The 18,943-nt window shown below is 36.4% G+C and overlaps 4 protein-coding genes across 5 annotated transcripts; 1 reads left to right on the plus strand and 3 right to left on the minus strand.

The window, feature by feature from the left end:
* Positions 1–558: 558 nt before the first annotated feature.
* On the minus strand, positions 559–5,339 carry LOC113503988 (PR domain zinc finger protein 5-like). Of its 2 annotated transcripts, XM_026886141.1 has the most exons (5): positions 5,202–5,339; positions 4,238–5,081; positions 3,450–3,753; positions 3,086–3,371; positions 559–2,397 (listed from the first exon to the last, which is right to left on the minus strand). In XM_026886141.1, exons 2-5 carry the CDS (start codon positions 5,064–5,066, stop codon positions 1,705–1,707), a joined length of 2,112 nt encoding a protein of 703 aa, XP_026741942.1. In that variant the 5' UTR covers positions 5,067–5,081; positions 5,202–5,339; the 3' UTR covers positions 559–1,704. The 2 variants fall into 2 exon arrangements, with proteins under 2 accessions (XP_026741942.1, XP_026741941.1); XM_026886140.1 differs by having other exon boundaries at positions 3,086–3,753.
* A 908-nt stretch (positions 5,340–6,247) lies between these two features.
* Positions 6,248–8,760, minus strand: LOC113503906 (chymotrypsin-2-like). Its single transcript, XM_026886045.1, has 5 exons — positions 8,653–8,760; positions 8,105–8,330; positions 7,662–7,896; positions 7,126–7,299; positions 6,248–6,854 (listed from the first exon to the last, which is right to left on the minus strand). The coding sequence occupies exons 1-5, from the start codon at positions 8,705–8,707 to the stop codon at positions 6,699–6,701; spliced, it is 846 nt and encodes a 281-aa protein (XP_026741846.1). The 5' UTR covers positions 8,708–8,760; the 3' UTR covers positions 6,248–6,698.
* Positions 8,761–10,936: 2,176 nt separating this feature from the next.
* LOC113503911 (chymotrypsin-2-like) lies at positions 10,937–13,430 on the plus strand. Its single transcript, XM_026886052.1, has 5 exons — positions 10,937–11,034; positions 11,365–11,566; positions 11,980–12,238; positions 12,717–12,881; positions 13,080–13,430. Exons 1-5 carry the CDS (start codon positions 10,986–10,988, stop codon positions 13,236–13,238), a joined length of 834 nt encoding a protein of 277 aa, XP_026741853.1. The 5' UTR covers positions 10,937–10,985; the 3' UTR covers positions 13,239–13,430.
* A 635-nt stretch (positions 13,431–14,065) lies between these two features.
* Positions 14,066–17,454, minus strand: LOC113503905 (chymotrypsin-1-like). The gene is made up of 5 exons (XM_026886044.1): positions 17,349–17,454; positions 15,467–15,704; positions 14,936–15,170; positions 14,523–14,696; positions 14,066–14,260 (listed from the first exon to the last, which is right to left on the minus strand). Exons 1-5 carry the CDS (start codon positions 17,395–17,397, stop codon positions 14,111–14,113), a joined length of 846 nt encoding a protein of 281 aa, XP_026741845.1. The 5' UTR covers positions 17,398–17,454; the 3' UTR covers positions 14,066–14,110.
* Between the last annotated feature and the right edge of the window lie 1,489 nt (positions 17,455–18,943).

Raw genomic sequence — 18,943 nt, forward strand, 5'->3', positions numbered from 1 at the left:
CGCACTCCCGCCACCATTGCGCACCGCGACCCCGCTGTATTTCAAACACAAGATTTATCGCGCGCAGTGTACAGCTTGACATAATTTACGACGTTCATTAAAACTCCTATTCGTTTCAAGTTATCAGTTGACTGGGAGGTGATAGGCGTAATCACCACGCCCAGATGCAAGTGATTACTGCCACTAGCTGAGAGGAAGTCATTAGCCGGTGATAAGGCTTATCAGGTGTACATCCGAGAGAGAAGTATTCAGTAGGTACATACTTGCCTACTACCTATACATATATACATAGGAGTTAGCTGATAACATATTGTAGTAACAGGACAGAATGTTTTAATTTATTCAGCTTAACTCTAATCTTACTAAATACCACATGAACAATAGAATAAACTTTATTTACAACAGTCACCTCTATAGGCAGAAATAAAAATGATGGAAAAATTGCAGAATAAACTTGCAGATAGACTTTTGTATAGGTACCTATTTAACATAATATAATGTGACCTTTTCTCATCATTAACATGCTTGAATAGAGCTTGTTACCAATAAAACAGCAAATAAAATATATGTTTTTATTTAAATAACTTTTAACAAAAACGTTATGAGCTTTCCTGATATTTGTACGAACATATTAATTTGGTAAGAAAACTTATGTACATTAGTTCGATTTCATGATTTACTTGAGAAATAAATATAAAGCGAAAGTTTTGTCTAAATATGGAGACATGGTTTTTAAAAATAAATACATTTTGACGATAATATTTTTTCATCTTCATACGCACCCACTCTGAACTTTATAAACTCAATTATATCTTTCAAATAAAAAAATATATACATGTATTTTAGATCAATTGATACCCCAAAAAATACTATCTCAGCTAATATATTCAAAACTCTAGTTCGTAGTATTTTTCAAAAAAACACTAAAGCATCTTCCATAAATAATAACAGAAAATATAGTTTTCAAAAATTAACAGTAAATAAATAACTTAAAAATAAATAAAAACTTTGACAAACGAGGCTTTGAAAGCCAATTTGTTTGTCTTTACAAATATTTGTGTATATTTTCTTAATCTCATCCTATTCCTGACCTTAATTTAAATAATATGAATAACAATTTATTTTTGTAAACCAGTCTTGATCTTCTTTAATTTGAGCAAAAATCAATTCTTTCGACATTATCCAAAGTATAACTTTTAAGTATATTTTGAACGGTAAATACTGTTATACATAAAAAAATCCACAGAGAATACCCTGCTAATTATCTGATGAGTTAATTCTAAAAAATCAAAACCAAACTTGACGAGAATGCAATCATAAAGACCTACAAAGTACCCAACAATTTTAACAAAAAGAACAGTACTTGTGCAAACTGGAGATCAAACGAATCAATAACTTCTTCCAACACCTATTTACATAAAAAGTAATCCATAAATAAATCTCATGATATTTAAACTAGAGCTCTTAAAGAACTGTCACTTATCCTTCTAACAACTATAAAAAATATGAAATTAAAAATAAGGCGGTTTGAAAAGGGAACTTCGCTACACTTTCAGTAATGGGTATATCCCCATTAATACAATAATCTTAGGTATTGATTACTGCTTAACACTCACTACAGCTTACTTTTAAACGTAGTGGAAATGCGCACAGCGTTTTAATACCACACCTCTTAATGATAGGAAGGAGGTCCAGCCCCACTACCTACTTCAACGCCGCCTCTTTTCGTTTCCAATGCAGAAACTTTTTAGGAGGAATCAGGATCTCATGTTCCTCCGTACAATGTTTCTTCAATTCAGAATACTTTCTGAACCTGGAGTCACAGACGAGACAGTCAACGATCGCTTTCCTTACGTTATGGATATTCCACTCATGGTCCCATTTCTCCTTCAAACTCTTGAAGTATTTCTCGCAAACCCTGCATTTGAATTTACTGGTGCTCTCCTTAGAATGTGCGCATTTAATGTGCTTATTCAACATAGATTCGAAATGGAAGATTTTCTCGCAGTATTGGCACTGAATGGGCACATGGTTCTTATGGTATTCCATATGCTGAGTGATCATTTTCTTCGAGTTAAACTTCCTCTGACACATGTCGCATTGGAAGAAATTGGTAGAGCCGTGGATTTTTTTGTGTTTGGAAAAGTTGCTTGAATCGCTGAAGGATTTGTCGCAGAAGGTGCATTTGTAGATGGTTAATTTGGCGTGTTCCCTTAAGTGTGCTTTGTATCTATCTACTTTGCTGAATACCTTTTCTTGGCAGATCTCGCAGCGTATAGTGAGGACTCCATACTTATCTGTTGGGTTCTTGGCCAGAGTGCTGCGGATGACGTGCTCTATGAGATGTCTCTTGAGATCACTGATCCGATCAAACTTCTTACGGCATACGTCGCAAATCTGGAAAACACAGTACAATAATCAACAAAAGTTCATGTACAATGTCAGATTTAGAAGAAACCAATTTAATACGTTAGGTTTTGGATTACGGGACAAAAAAGCGTCACAGCGGGAATGTAATAAACCCTTGCTAAAGATCAGTAATGTAGAAATCGCTTAACAATTATTGCAGTTTGTAAAACTGATTTAGTTTCGCGATTTCCGTTGCTGACCATTCATTAGCATATAATATTCTCGTATAGTAACTTTCGTGAGGCAAATTAACTAATATAAGAATGTAACGTTAACATAAACAAAACAGGTTTTCCTCGCGTGTTTGGGTTTGGACGTAAATAGCAACTGTTGTATGATGTTCTAATGTATAGACAAGGTTGTGTATCAATAACTGGATTATTTAATTTAGATGTTGCAACGAGTGACGTCATCTTGAAATCGTCTGTCAAACTTGAAGTGACCTTGATTTTGATCTTAAGATCTTAAGCACTGAGGAATGTAATTTTAAAACTAAAGGGGGTTTGACTTATATTCAAATCCGACGCTTAAAGACAATCGGACTTAAATCACAGAAATGTTTGTCCTAAGCGAGGGACGAAAACGTAGCTATACCACTTTGATTACTACAGTGACTAAGCAAAAAATATAAGCAAATATTTCTGTACTGAAATAATGTATAACAAAGCATACATACCTTTTTACACTTCCTATTCTTCTTGCTCTTAGTCAGCTCTTGAAATAACCGATTAGCCATGACCTTCGCGATCACCGAATCAGCAGACTGAATCCGGCTCTCTCTCTTCCTCTTATCATCATCAGCCAACGACATATCACTGCTAATATCCTCAAATACATCGTCATTACTTTTAGAAACACTGGACTCCTTCGAAGACACAGAACTGTTTTGATGACCTTCGTCCTTATGAGCCTTCAATTCCGTATAATTATCACAGACAAACGGACAAAAATCACACATGAATCTGAAATGTGATTTTTCTGCATGAGTGTACAATTGGTGCGGAGTTGAAAATGACTTTGCGCAGTAGCTGCACAAGTACCTGCGACTGTGTATCTTCATGTGATTGCGTAGAGTGAATTTGGATGCGAAGACTTTATGGCACTTGTCACATTCCAAGTCTGGGTCTCCGTGACCAAGGCAGTGTTTCTCAAATTTGTCCTGGTTCTTTAAATATTTCCCGCACTCCTGACACATGAATCTGACATCGTCGGATAGGTCGCAAAGGTTTGAGAGCCGGTGGTTGCCCACCATGTGCTGTTTAAACTCGGCCAGCTGATCAAATATCTGTTTACATTTGTTGCATTGATATCTTTTTGCCAGTGGATGCAGTGACTTGGAGTCTTCTGTAATAAATAGTTATGTTTTTGTTATTTTGCATATATTTTTAGAAGTGAATAATTGTATTTGGTAGGTGTTATGAAACAACACAAAAAAGGCCTGTTACAAGTTTTGCTTTCTTTTTGTATTAGCTAAACCAATACTGATGCAGTTTAATTGATTATAACTTTTGTAATATGATCAAAATATTTTTTGGTAATACATTGTGAAGCTTTGTTCAAAAATAAAAAAAGTACAGAATTTATAAAAAAGTTTGGACATTGTTCTTAAGTAGTATATCTAGATAATAAACCACTGTTATCTGGCCCTGTATTTTTATGACTGTTAAACAAAACCTTCTTCTAAAAACTTAGCCAATTAATTTTGTATTCTTTTGTTAATATTAATCTTGAAATGGACTATAATAATAGCAAGCATGAAAGTTAAACTGAATAATTATATATATTCTTTTAGTTTATGACAAATCAAATAATTAAAAAAAACACTTACCAACAGTAACCTCAACCTCCCTATCACTATTCCCAAGACACTCAACCGTTGGATCATTCAATGATATATTCTGTATTGTCTGCCCATACTCTGCGTCATGACCTAAAAACAAAATAGTCTTCTGCTGCCTTGACGCAGACTGTATATCAGATGACATCAGTTGTTTCAACGCTTCATTATCTGTCTTCAGTCCTACAAATTTCCTCTCATCTCTGTCCCTAATCTCTTTCTCATTTATAATCTCTTCGGACAACTGGGACAAGAACACTCCGCACTCAAACTCATCCTCTTCGTACATGTTATAACTGTCTGTATGACCCTTCTTGACTGTCTTGTGTTCTTCACTGGCTGGAGAGTACCGCACAGTCTCATTATAATTGTACACATTCTGAGTTATGTACGTATTATGCTGTTCTATTGTTATGTGGTTGTCACGGGTCTCGTGAATAGTGTATGCTTCTTGCGGTGGAGAATCACAGCGGTTGTATACGTATGGACTTCTTGCAGGATCAATCCAGACTTGGGAGTCATTGTACGCAGGAAATGATATCTGGTTTGCTTCGGCCAAGATCACTGGTATACTGACATCCTTGCAGTCATTGTCCGTAGCACCATAAGTAATATTGATATCATTTGATTTTGTGACTTTCACGTTACAAAAACCTTTGTATATAATGGCTTCGTTACCTTCCGTGTCTGGTGACGAGATATTCAAGTGTATGAACACGTTTTCTGACATCTCGCAGTTGGTCTCCAGCGGTGTGCACACTTTGGGTATGAACAGTATCGGATACGGACCTTGATTCAAATTACTCTCCTCTCCTTCCATTTTCGTAACGAGAATCTTAAAAAACAAACACGATCCATGTTAACTATAGTCTGTTGATCAATTTAAATCAAATGAAGGTAAATTAAGAAAATAAAACTTGAAATTGATGAAGATATTAGTAAATGACGGTCTTACCTCGTGCGGCTTTGGTGTCTGCTAAGAAAAAGGCTGGCCGGAGGTAGAAACAATAAGCCGGTAATTCGAAAATATATACATCTACCCACATTTTTTGTTATTTTACAAATTCTACTCATTTTGTAGGTAGTTACAATAATTTCAAACACGTTATTTTCTGGAGATAAACAAAATAACAACGATAAAATTCGTAATTATCAATTTTTGAATTTCGAATCACACGTAAAGATGAAAACGTTTTGTTTGTTTACAAAAATTGTTTAGGTTTTGTTACAAACGTAAGACTTTGTGCGGATTATTCGATAATAATCTTTATTCCTTTGTAATAAGAACAGATACCCCAGTCGATTAACAAGTTTATATTTTGTGACGTTTGACTGATGCTGCGTTCGGATTCACGCAACTGCAACCAATTTCACTGATATCACTATGTTGGTTGTACAAAAATATATGTTGTTTTGCATCCATAACAAATCCGTGTTAAATCTGATTTATAGTTTTTTTTTTAAGTCTGTTGACATAGGTATGAATACGAGGAGAGCTCAAATAAGTACCTACTATACACTATACTACTAAAATGTTTGTGATTTGCTCAAAGAAATAAAAAAAATATCGCGGTGCTACCTTGAAGTCGTAAAATATTAATTTTAGGTCACAAATTGTACGAAAACTTTCTTAATTCATTTTAACTATTGGTGAATGGCACCGACGATGTCACTACGAACGATAAAGAGTAAGAATTAAAAAAAAACGCATACTTTGTTTAATTTATTTGTCTTATTTTCACATCATCTCAGAATTCATGAGTCACAAATAATAAATGTTTTGAAAGGTACCTAATTGTTTGTTTTACGTTTTATTTGTTTTGGTTTTTTGCTTAGTGTGTATTAGTTTTTGTTTGAGTGTAATGATGTAATGTATAATTTTAGAGTGTTATTTTTTATGTTATAATTTTAAAGAATTTTAAATATATTATTTCAAATAGAATATAATTAATACAATTTATAATTAGAAATTTAGTGTACTTAGGCCTAAACCTAAGAAAATATTTGCATGCCGATGTTATGGCGGAATGTGCTGAACCATTTATTAATATTACCACCAATATTGTAAACCATGTTTCACGCAAATAAAGATTCTTATTCTTATTCTTATTCTTATCAATTAAATAATTTAATACCACCAAGTAAACAATGGTCAAACTGTCAGCGATAGCTAGGATTTACGAAAATAAACCTAAAAAATAACAAAGTAAGAATGCTTTAAATGTCAAAATATTACCATTGAAGCAGTCGCCGGCACAATAAACATAGATATATCAATTTATGTGTGCGCGTGGCGTTTCAGGCGTGCAATTGACACTTATTTATTAAAGCTTTAATTTGTGTGACAGTATCCAGGGACACACAAATGAAAGCTGTAAACAATATCTAAAGATGAGTTGAGTTGCCAATATACGTATACCTTATTTAACATTTTTTAATTAGGTATTTCTATTCATTCGTACATGCTCATAATTTCGCGTATATAGGTTTTAAATCCACTGATTCTGGCGTACATGTCTGGGTAGCCTTGGGCACAAGTGAAGGCCCAGGAAGCGATGCCAATCTGTTTGCCCGACTTCTTCGATATTAATGGACTGCCTGAATCACCCTGAAATGGAATAAAATATTAATTAATTAATTATTAACATGAGTGCAGTTCTGGTTAAACTAGAACTGTACATGAGCGAGCACAAGTTAAACTACGATGAGAGTCGGTCCGTAGACGGGACCATCTATATCATAACGCATTTTTAGTTGTTTCAGGATCAACAGGTTTTACACTCGCTATAATTATACCCGTCATCGTCATCACATAAGTGACAAAAATATCTCTTCTCCATTACTATAATCGATGCTTTATATTATTCGATATTACTCACATGACACAGTCCTTTGCCGAGAGAATGGAATGTGCAGATCTCGATGCTGGGGTCGACGTGTGAAGAGGTCCAGCCCCAAAGGTTGGCGGCCACCTTCACCTGGTCCACGCACTGCCGCGGGGTCACTGTACTCACGTCCAAGGTCTGCAGGTGGAATGGAGACATACCCCAGTTCTGGAAAATGACATGAGAGAAAAATAAGACCGTGATCGCTGTCGAGACCACTGAAATGTATCCAGCATCCATCTGTTAACCACGGAGTAGAGAAAATCTATGGAATATTTACGTAGTATTTGCTTTATAGGAGTGGGTTTGTTGTTGAGTTGAGGGTTGTCAACCGACTGCAAAAGGGAGAAGGTTCTCAATACATCTGTACTTTGTTTTTATTTTATTTTTGCTACCTCAGCAATTTTCGTTTAGGTAATGATTTGGCTTACGATGAACTATTTCGATGATACATATTTTTTTAAGTCATCAAGTTCGGTTTTATTATTTGAAATCTGTTGTATGTTTTTGTTTATAAATTAGATTCTTACCGAAATCCTTCCCCACCCGGTGACTAAGCTAGGTTCATCCCCATCAACCCAGTAGAAGTCCAGAGCTACAACCTTGATATTCCTCCCCAAGGTCAAGGGTTCAGTAAGGGAGAGGAAGCCAATATCATTCTTGTTGATGGACGAGTCCCAGTGGGGGTGAATGTGGTGGTCCTTGAACTGTACCTCCGTACCTCCCCGGTTCCATCTCTTGGACCCTACGATTCCGTGGAATGTTCTAGAAGAAGATTGACAGTTATAAAATTGAATTACAGTTATTATGGTGGATGTGTGTTAAAATTAAAATGATTCAAATAATCTGTAGATTTTTTGAGGCAGAATTTTTCATGTTACTGATGTTATCCCTAAAAATCGTCGCACAAAATGTAGTCAAAAGGAATTATTTCACAAGAAAATTCCTATATTTTTGAATCCTGGCTACTTACTCGTGTAATCCACCATTCTTAAGCACGAAGACAGTGATGCAATGTGCAGCAGTCAATATCAGGTTCGGGCGCACTATGGAACCTCCACAGAACAGGATGGTGATATCCTCACCAGCCACCAGTGCGGCTGCATAGGGAGCGGTCTCTTCGTCGGCATTGATGCCCCCAACTATGTGGGGCGTCACGAGTCCTTGGATGCTATCGGTTTGCTGGTTTAAAGGGACCCCTGGAAATGTTGTGAGTTTAGTTAAAGTAGTTCAGTGGAGTTGACTATAATGTGAGGTTAAAGACTGTAGCTAGTGTGTAGCGGAATATTACGACTTATGCTACATAGATATTAGGCCAGCAAGCCAGTTTTTTTCGAGTCTTGAACAAGAATGTTATTTTTTTTTAATAATGTATTGACTAATGATAAAAACTGTTCTTTGAATATTAAGAATTCTACAAGATATTTTTTCAAATACGAACTTGGGTTTATCAAACTTCATACAGCTGAAAGTAACTAGCTGATAAGATTTCACTTAACTGAATTAAACAAAACCACTTACCTTTGACATAATTTATCAAAACCAAAAGCAGTCCAAATATGAATTTGAAGAGCATTTTTTAATGTTATGAACTTGTTTGTCAAAAATGTATTTTAAATATACTGATACAGGTATAATGAGACATATGGTATTTATACAGAAAATGGTTTTTGTATATCATTCAGAAATCCCCTGATGATAATAATTAAACCAAGGATTTATTTTGACGTCGACGTATACATTTCATTAATTATAGGTATTAACAACGTTTGATAGAAACTTTTTATTGAGAAAGTGATAAGAAGATTAATAAATTGATGATTTACTGCTAGGATCGAAATAAGTTTAATTGCTCATTGTGTTATTGTAAAAAAATACAAGCCGAAACTGGTATTATGTCTACTGATATCAGGGGCACGGTCTGGTCCCTAAATATAGTAATGACTGTAGTTTAGAGATCAGCTTCCGGTACATTCTAGTTTTTTTTTTAATAAACGACTCCCGCACAAAGGAATTTAATCCTTTTGTCGCGGGGGGTTTTACAAACATACAAATCACATGCACAATGACACCCATCTCAGATCAAGCATTTGTGGATCACACAAATACGTGTCCTACGCGGGGATCAAACCCGCGACACGACACGCACAGTGGTTTTGCCGTGGTGACCTCAACCACTCGGCTATCCATACAGAGAAAGGAAGACACATTATTTATCGTGTCGGTTATTATACCGATGCATTTGACTGCTTCCATTCGCTTTCCAATTCTCTCTTGTTAGATCACCGAGAGGCATGTCTAGACCAAGGTAGCCGCGCAGGACATTGACCATATTTCCAAATGTTCAACGAGATAGAAAGAAAGCTCAAAACTGCAGAAAGCAAACAGCAAGCAAGGCAGTCTATTTCTACCGTATAAAACATATTGAAACGCTAGCCATGAACTCTTCGCGGTGCCAAAATAATGCAATAAACCGACCACTATGGACAAAGGCAAAGCGAGGAAAAGCTTAGACAAATGTATGTAAAAACGAGGGGATGAAATAAATGCTTAGTAAGAAGAGCTCAGCTAAGACTGACTGACACACGGAACCAAGTTCCCTTTGTCTGTGAAGGAAAAATGTAATTGAAAAGAGAAGTCGTTTGATACTTCGTCGTAACTAGCGGCAGTACCTGACTCCCACCTTTTACTTAAACTAAACCGATATTTTGAAACTAAACCTAATAAGGTCGCCAGACTGTTCTTTGCGGATTATAAGATCATAAAACTTGCTTTAAACAAGATTGCAGGTCAAAGACATTTTGAAGACCATGAAAAAATAGGTATGCACTGCAAGTAAATGTTATTGTTTATATTAATAACATTGAATTAATTATTATCGGTTACAAATTATAACGTAGATTAGTTCGGTCGCTAATCTATAGAATGATGTTTTTATTCGTCATGTTTTATATATTTGTCCATCCATTTATGTTGTAATGACCAACTGACATCAAGTCATTAGTCGGTAGCTATTTTTATGTAAAAATATGAAGAACATTTTGCTTCTTTGTTTTTGAGATTCCTTGGGGACTCATCAGTCTGAATGTCAATGGGGAAAGTCGTCCTTTTAAATATTAATTTCAGTTTATGCCTTTGTATGTTAAAGAGGTAAAATTGATCTCTTTATTCGGGTGCAAATGTTTTAATTGGGTTCAAGGTTGTTTTATTTCTGCCATCAACTACCTTGTCAAGATTTGATGAAAGTTAGATTCTACATGGTTAAAATAATATGATACCCATCATTGTAACAATAGTTATCTTGGCTAGGTGAGCGTTCAATGTCAGTTTTGTGAAACGAAATTATTTATAGATTTTTATCTCATAAAGACACTTCAAAGTTTTTAACTCGTGTAGTTAATCGTTAACCTTACAATTTAAGGTGCCTTCTGAAAAACGGTCAACTATCCACGAACCGACCGTGTCAAGTGTATCTTTACCTGTGATAGATCAATTTGTTTAGTTGTAGCTTAGCTGCGAGATCCTTTAATTAAGTAAGCCAGCAATAATAAAAATCTTTTTGAGATTTCTTTAATCCATAGTAATAAGTTTTAATCCTCATTTTCTTTAATTACGTAGATAGCTGTTATGAGTCGCGATTGCAATGACAGTAAGATACCAAAAATATCAACAGACTGATTAAGTTTGTTTACCTATGTCTTAATTAGTAATTGTACTAAAAATATGAAAACAGTTTTCTCAAGGGTAAAGTTTATCTATTATAGACGAGAAAAGAATTGTTTGTATAAATAGAAATTTTGTTTTTCGGTTAATATCATTCTCAAAATAAATGTTCAAGAAGAAAGCCAGTTGTCATGTTTTGGAAATTTTTATTTGTGTTTGGAGTATTTGTGGAAGTTAACGGTATGATTTTTGATAGTTTTCCTAGCTTTAAATGTAACAGAGGCGAAATATCAAAATTATTATCTTTTGTCACTATTCGTAATTGCTTCTTCGTTTTACTACCTGTTTATTTTTATATTGGGGTCAGGTTGTTAAAAATTATCTGAATAGGTACATTATATCCGTTTTTAAAAAGAGCCACTGTCTATCTGTTTTTCGCAACCCATTGTCAAGTTTCTAATCTCTGTCATCACACTTTACCTATCTTATGAACCCCGAGAGCTATGGTTTAAGTAGTTGAATCTATCGTTCAATCAAAACGAAATATACTTTAAGCTACATTACTTTCAGGGGTACCAACACCTGTGAAAGACACACCCTTCATCATAGGGGGAGTAACAGCCCCAGAAGCATACGCTCCCCATATGGCAGCATTGGTCTTCGGAGAACGAGTCAAGCAAATTATGTGTGGAGGGTCTATCATCGGTTTGAGATTGGTTCTGACCGCTGCCCACTGCATCGAGCCGTTATTAGTGGGCACTGAGTTGATTCCGTAAGTTATTAACAATTAAAAGAAGACATTCGAAAGGATCGAAATAGCTTGTCTAGATAATCGTTTTTTAATGCGTTTGTGATGGATTTTTTCCAATCCTGACTAGTATACATATGTAGACCCCATGTTGATGGCAATTTTTTACGGGGTGAAAGGTGAAACGCTAATTCAGACTTCAGAGCGTTCAACTCGCCCCGAAGGCATTGTGTGGTCATCGCTCGCTCATGCTCTGTTCTTCTCTGGCTGCCAATGCCTTTCTCTAAAGAATTTCTCATCCTGTCTTTTGCACATAAGCTAGAGGCAGAGATTGGTTGACAAAAATCAAATCAATTTCAACAGAATTGATTTGAATACTTCTTTAAATTGCTATGGTTTTCAAAATTATTAATATCATACACTATGTGTTCTTATAGGTCTTTCCGCATCTTAGTGGGTTCCAACAAATGGAACTCAGGAGGAACCGTCGCAAAAGTCAAGGACTATATAATACATCCTAAATGGGACTCTAAGAACATCAAGAATGATATTGGGGTAGTAATTGTTAAGAAGAAGTTCGAATTAAATGATCGTGTTGCCATTATTTCTTTGGATTTTGGACTTGTTGGCGGAAACGAAAAGGCTTCCGTTACTGGTTGGGGTGCAACTGGGCCGAATGAAGTTGATAATGTTGTTGTAAGTAAGCATCGTGTCTTAAATTTATTTATTTTCTAGTTCACATAAATACCCTTTAATAAAAACCTTTGTTAAGTCCTAGCTACCGCATTAGGTTAAGTAACCTGTAATGGTAGATTAGTGTGATTATTAAATAAATAAATAAATAAATAAATTTTATACAAAAGGAATTGAGACGTCTACTTGCTTTGAAAGTTTGCTGGCGCCTGATACAAAAATAAAAGCAAAAACGTAAAAGAGCAACTGAAATAAACATTAAAAAAATCGATACGTAACCCAGGATCAACAAAATTAAAAAAGCAGTACTTTATTTTTTCGCGTAGCTCGATCTTATTACCGATTAAGAATGAAAAAAATGGCTCGTTTTTGAAAAATAGCCTCGCATCATGTATGTCCTTTAAGGCACTATCCAATATTGGAATTGTTCTTTTACCATACAATGCTTTGCCATTCTTAACATTTTACTAATAACTTTCAGAATTTAGCACCGACTCCAGACGACCTTCAACTCTTGTACGTGAATACCCTTAGTCACAGGCAGTGCCAGGAGCAGATGAAGTCAGTAGCAGGAGATATCGCCCTACCGATAGACAGGGATGTCGAGATATGCACATTTCACTCCTACAAGCATGGCTTGTGTATAGTAAGTACCTACTTAAAATCACAATTATAGTTGGGTGTTTGACTAAAAAAAAACTAAAGAGATAATTGCTGTTGTCTGCAACATGGCCGAGAGGTAAACAAAAAAGATACATCAATAGCCATTATTTCGCTCTCTTGAACAACTTGAAGAAATTTTAATGACAGCCAAGCATTCTGAAATCATTTTTCTTTTTCCCAGGGAGATTCCGGTAGTGCTCTAGTGATAGTAAGTACCGGGAAACAAGTAGGCATCGTGTCCTGGGGTTACAACTGTGCTGATGGTGCACCAGATGTCTACGTCAGGATTAGCGGGTTCAAACACTTTTTGTGCCCAATTATGTCGAAATATGAAGACTGAAAAATTGTACTCTGCGATATACTGATCTAAGTTGTAAGGATTTTGTTATTTTCTGTTTAAACTCTAGTGAAGTTGAAAGATCTGTTTAGTGTTAATGTCAAATAATTGTGCGCAATTCGGGACATTCGGCGGACGTGTAGCTTACGGGTGGAGGAAGAGTCTGTCAGCCTACTGATGGCTTATGAGAGAAAGAGAATAAATAAATAAATAAAATAAATAAATGCGGACAACATCACATACATTGTTCTGAACCCAAAGTAAGTTGCTAAAGCACTTGTGTTATGGAATTCAGATACAACGAAGGTACCACAAACACCCAGACCCGAGACAATGTAGAAATGTGAATTTTTACATTGACCCGACCGGGGATCGAACCCGGGACCTCAGAGCTAGCGACACCTTGAAACCGGTGCGTACGCCACTCGACCACGGAGGTCGTCAAGAAGACAGATAAAGAAGTAACGCGTTGTGTTACGAGCCTATTCACTCTCCCATTTGAAGTTAAAATACTTCAAAAATGTTTAATAATTACATTTTCTTTTAAAGTAAACGTTTTGTTTCTGATCTTAATACACCACCCATTTTATGTAATAGGAACTTACTTTTAAATTTAAGTGCAAGCGCATACGGGAGTTTAAACTGTTTTGCTTTCTACAATGGCTTTTTCAAGCCTCTATTTATCATTAATTTCATCGGCTCCTATGTTTATCATGAAATCTTGCAAGCTTAACGCTTTAAAGGTATGTACCTAAGCCATAGGAGCTGTAATGCGATACAAGCCAAGTAAAAATACAACAAAATAAAGTTAAAATAATATTCTTTTAATTAAATAATAATAATTATAGACAGTCGAATAATCAGGTTCTAGGTTGTTAGTAAGCCAAGCTTGCGCTGATCCAGGATTGGTAAGCACTGACTCTGACGAACATGTCGGGGGCGCCGCGTGCGCAGGGGAAGCCCCACGAGACGATACCGATCTGCTGGCCGTTGTCAACACGGGTCAACGCACTGCCGGAGTCACCCTAAAACAAGAAAATGAATAAGCCATCAATATTCGAGTTCATTGCGCTTTAATTTGATCTCCCACTCGAGTATTTTTGCAGACATTCGGTTATAGTTTGCAACACTTTAAACACCCACAACTTTAAACGGTAAAACTTTACCGTATTAAATATGTCTATAAACATTGGACAATAGTGACGGTCTGTGTGCTCATTTTAAATGAATAGTGCCTTAAACTTCTACCAAGAAATTAATAGTTAGCAAAAGTATAATAAAACTTACGTTGCAAGTACCGAATCCTTCGGCGCGGAAGGTGCAGAGCTCGATGTGGGGTTCTACGGGAGGAGCGGCGACGTTCAAGGTCTGGGAGGCCTGGATCACCTGCGAGACGCAGGCGTTACCCTGAACGGTGTTGAGCTGAACCTCCAAGAGAGTAGCCGAGATGGGACCGCCACCCTGAAAGAAGACAATCGTTGATATTAGGTACCATCATTAAGATAAGTGCGATCGTACAAGTACATTAAAGGTACATTTCTGGTCGGATTATTTTGTCGTAAGTCGTATTAACCGTGTACGTCTCGATCTTAGATCTGATTTCTGATAGCATTGTCACGTGCCGCATTATTTCTACATTCGGATTAAAAAAGTATCTAATGATAAGATAAAGTCGTATAGTAGTAGAAGTTTTAGCTCACCCTGATTCTGCCCCAACCGGCGGCTCTGGCGGGCACACCACCTCCAACATAGTTGAAGTTGAGGGGCACGGGCTGGACCTGGTTGTTCAGGACAATGTTGGACGAGGTGATGAGGATACCGATGTCATTCTTGATGATGTTGGAGACGTAGTTGGGGTGGGTGACGTTGCGGGAAATCGAGTATGTCTGGCCGCCGGTGGACCAGCGGTTGGTGCCGACGGTGACGCGGAGGGAGCTGGAAATGTAAATGTAACGGTGAGTAAAGACGCCCGTGTCTTGGCGGTCTCAAGCTCTCTATATTTATTGGAATATAAATAGGTAATCAGGCTCTCAGGGGTAGTTAAATTTGTTTTTTTTTATGGGAGTTTTATAAAAATGTTTATTTTTAAAAGATAACAGAACAACGACAACAACGATCAAGCAACAATCGTTACTGAATTATAGAATTCATTACACTAGAAGAAACACTTATAGTATACGCAGTATACAATGTCTTTGTAACAAGTGATATCACAAATTTTCTACCCTTACCTTGAGAGGGAACCCCAGCTGAAGACGGCGGCGATGCAGTGAGCGGCGGTGAGGACAGAGCGTTGGGTGACGAGGGAACCACCGCAAAGGAAGCTCCTGACCAGCAGACCGGTTGTCATGGCAACCATGTGCTTGTGGCTACCAGCAGCGGCTTCAGTACCGCCCACGATACGGGAGTCGGGAGCATCGTAGAAGAACTGGTCGAGCGACTTGTCGTCATTGTCGGGCGTTGGGACAGCTGTGGATGTAATTCTATGTATAGATTACTGCCTCTTTGGCCAAGTGACATTCTAACAATCTTTGATGTTAACAGACATAACTCGAATGCATAGAGATGAATGATTAATGTCTCGTGACTTCGTCATCATCATCATTGTCATCCTATCCTTTATCCAATTATTTTGGGGACGGCTTCCAGTCTGTACGGATGCAGTTAAGTACCAGTATTTTAAAAAAAGACTGCAAGATTGTTTTTCAGGCTTTCCAGCTTCTTACTACCCAAAATGACTGTCAAAGATACGTATAAAATGATGACGAATTAATTTTTGAAATGTTACTTTTCTACAAAGGCTTGTGCCATAGCAAAGGTAGGTTCATTAAATTAAGTCGGCCCCCTATTTTCTGATCTCGTAATTATTCGTACTATGGTAAGGAAGCCTGTTCATGTAAAAATATTTTTGTTTTATCAGTCACATGCGAGTCTTGAGTCACTAAATAATCTATAGACGTTTTAGGCGTAATTAGATTCTGAGTTATCAGATCAATGTTATCGGACGATAAAGGGTAATTATTTTTATTTGTTCTTGAGTAATTATTTATTTACTTTATTGTGGATTGGCCAAGAAAATTTTGAAACTCATAATTTACTACGATATCGTATTATTGTTTAAATTGTGGCTGAACTTAAATATTATGGTAGTATAAGAGGCTATGATTTCAAAAATTTTGAGTCCCAGTCCATATTTCCTCTTGATGCACCAACACATGATGGGGATATAGGATCTTTCAATATTTTTTGCCAAGGTTCTGTCAATATACGTCTATCGTAATAAAAAAAGTCCCAAGACAGTGTAACAAAGCTAGCGACTGTGCCAAGGACTAATATACATCTATGTTTACCGATATATTTCGTATTTCTCTCAAAAAGGAGCGTTATAAACGTCCAATTCCTAACTTTAATTCATTATACCTAATCATTATCTAAGCTGTGATAGCCTAGTGTTAGACCACAGGTCTGCCAAGTCAACTCTCTTGATTTTCATTGGAAGGCACTCTTGGAATGATGTTCAGTGGGTTTCAAACATAAATATTACTGCTTCCGTGGTTCAGAAGGCGTGTAAAAAATTTGATCCTGCGCTTGACCTGTGTCCGGTCGTGTTGGATTGCAATCCGCCAATCCACAATGCATTGCCATCGGAGTATGAGAGTAAGAGAACAGAGGGTGTTCCTGTCTTTTGAGCAAACCTTTGGGCAGTATAATATGCCCCAAGCAGGTGGCTGGTGCGTTACGACACTTGATACTGCTTTAGTCGAAATCGGTCGGGGCATACAATTTTGTACACATTTTGTCGGCATGTTTGTTATCTTACATAGACTCAAAGTAATAAGATTAAGTCTTCTAAAACCCTGAGAACTAACAATCGCTTCAAAGTGGGCAAGTCTCTAGAGAGTAGAATAGTAAAATCATTGTTTAAGAACCGTTAAGTCACGCGTATGTATCGGGACCGCCCTACTAGTTTCGGATCCGACTGAAGTATTTAATCATAAGCTAATGAACCGATGATCCACTAGTCAACCGATCCAGATAAATAAGCGAAACTATAGTATGTGTCCGGCTCACGACGATTATCACGATAATAAAAATATTATGGATGGTACTTACCAAGGCTGCCTACCAAAAGGGTGAACACCAGAAGTCCGGCTTTGTACATGATTACCAACGCCCAAGAACGATTTGACGTGACATGAATAAAAAAATATTTATATATGTCTACGACGAGATTAATAATAATCACCTTAACTCTGATTGATTGTGCCCTGATAAGTTTAATTAAATTGTTTAGGATTATCGTAAAAGTAGACACGTTTTTTGTAATTAATTGTTGCGGTTCTGAATTTGTTTGTACTGACGTAAATTTTTGATAATAATTGTAATTAATGGTTTGTAGTTGATATGGTCAAGAGAGAAGTGCTCCTGAAGTGCGTTCTTTCAATATCCGGGGGGGGGGGGGAGGGGCGGCACATTCTTTAGAAAAGGTATATCAATCAGTAAGGTAATAATCGGAACACATGTATTTGATGTATCCAAGTAATTTAATAGTAACGTTCAATGTTCTTCTTTTTCATTCCGATCTTTGTTTAAACCACGTTTATCAGGGCTCGTGAAAAAGTGCTCTTTCGTGCTCTGTTACAACCTGTGAAAATTATACAATGGAAAATAAGGACTACCTTATTTTAAGAACCTTTCCTTATTTTACCTTACCTTAAAAAATACTTTATAGGACCATTATCGCGATACTGCTTTGACTCTTGTGCTTTGGAAAGTCGTTTCTTTTCCACTCTGAAAAATAGCTGCTTTTCACAAGGATAAAGTTTACTTTAAGACTGAAATGCAGAAAAAATGGCTTAGCTTTAGTGCTTTCTATTTGTTTTCACAACCGGACAAGATGTAGAGAGCGTAAAGTTAAAATCAGAAACTACGTCATTGAATCGTCGGATACTTAAACAAAGAAATACAAAAAGACAAACAAAATCATTTAATTTACTATATGGATATCATATCAGATAAAAACTCTGATTAAGTCTAATAGTTATTGTAATACGCAATGGATTTTACATTTTATGATAACTTTAAGCTAGGAGTGTTATCTAGTAATATGACTAGGTACAATGATTGCTTAATACGAGAAAAGACCAAATGAAAGTCGACTTTACTGCTTTGGAGTCAAGGACGATGATTGTGCCAATTTATTTCTTTCACAAAAGCTATGCAGCATCTGAAAATACCGAGTGAAAGTCGACTTTACGACCCTAAATTTTAAGTTAATGATTGAAGAGAAATTTTACAGAACTTCTCCAAGATGTGAATGTGCTTGAAGTTATCAATTGGGTAGGATGCAAGTTTCATTGTTTTATTGAAACGATTTCAGGAATTTCCACTTAAGAATATGGCTTGGCTGCAATATGCTAATTGTTTATTCTAGTCTTGATGCGGGTAAAAAAGTTAATGACCATTTTATCTGATAAATTAATTGAGTATTTCCTGAGTCAACTAATAACAATGTAATAGACCACTCGGAAATAGTCGAGCACTAGGTGACCAATTCTGGGCAAAGAAGGAAATCTTTTTATTGATTAAGTCGTTTTACTAACTACTGTTTTTTAAAGACCGAAAGTATTGTAACACGTCGTTCCCGAGGTCATTGTGGTATGAATTGCTAAATTTTAACACGCACCGGCCAAAGCGCGGGAGATGTT

The sequence above is a fragment of the Trichoplusia ni genome, chromosome 20 (genome assembly GCF_003590095.1).
Source record: "Trichoplusia ni isolate ovarian cell line Hi5 chromosome 20, tn1, whole genome shotgun sequence".
Lineage (NCBI taxonomy): Eukaryota > Metazoa > Arthropoda > Insecta > Lepidoptera > Noctuidae > Trichoplusia > Trichoplusia ni.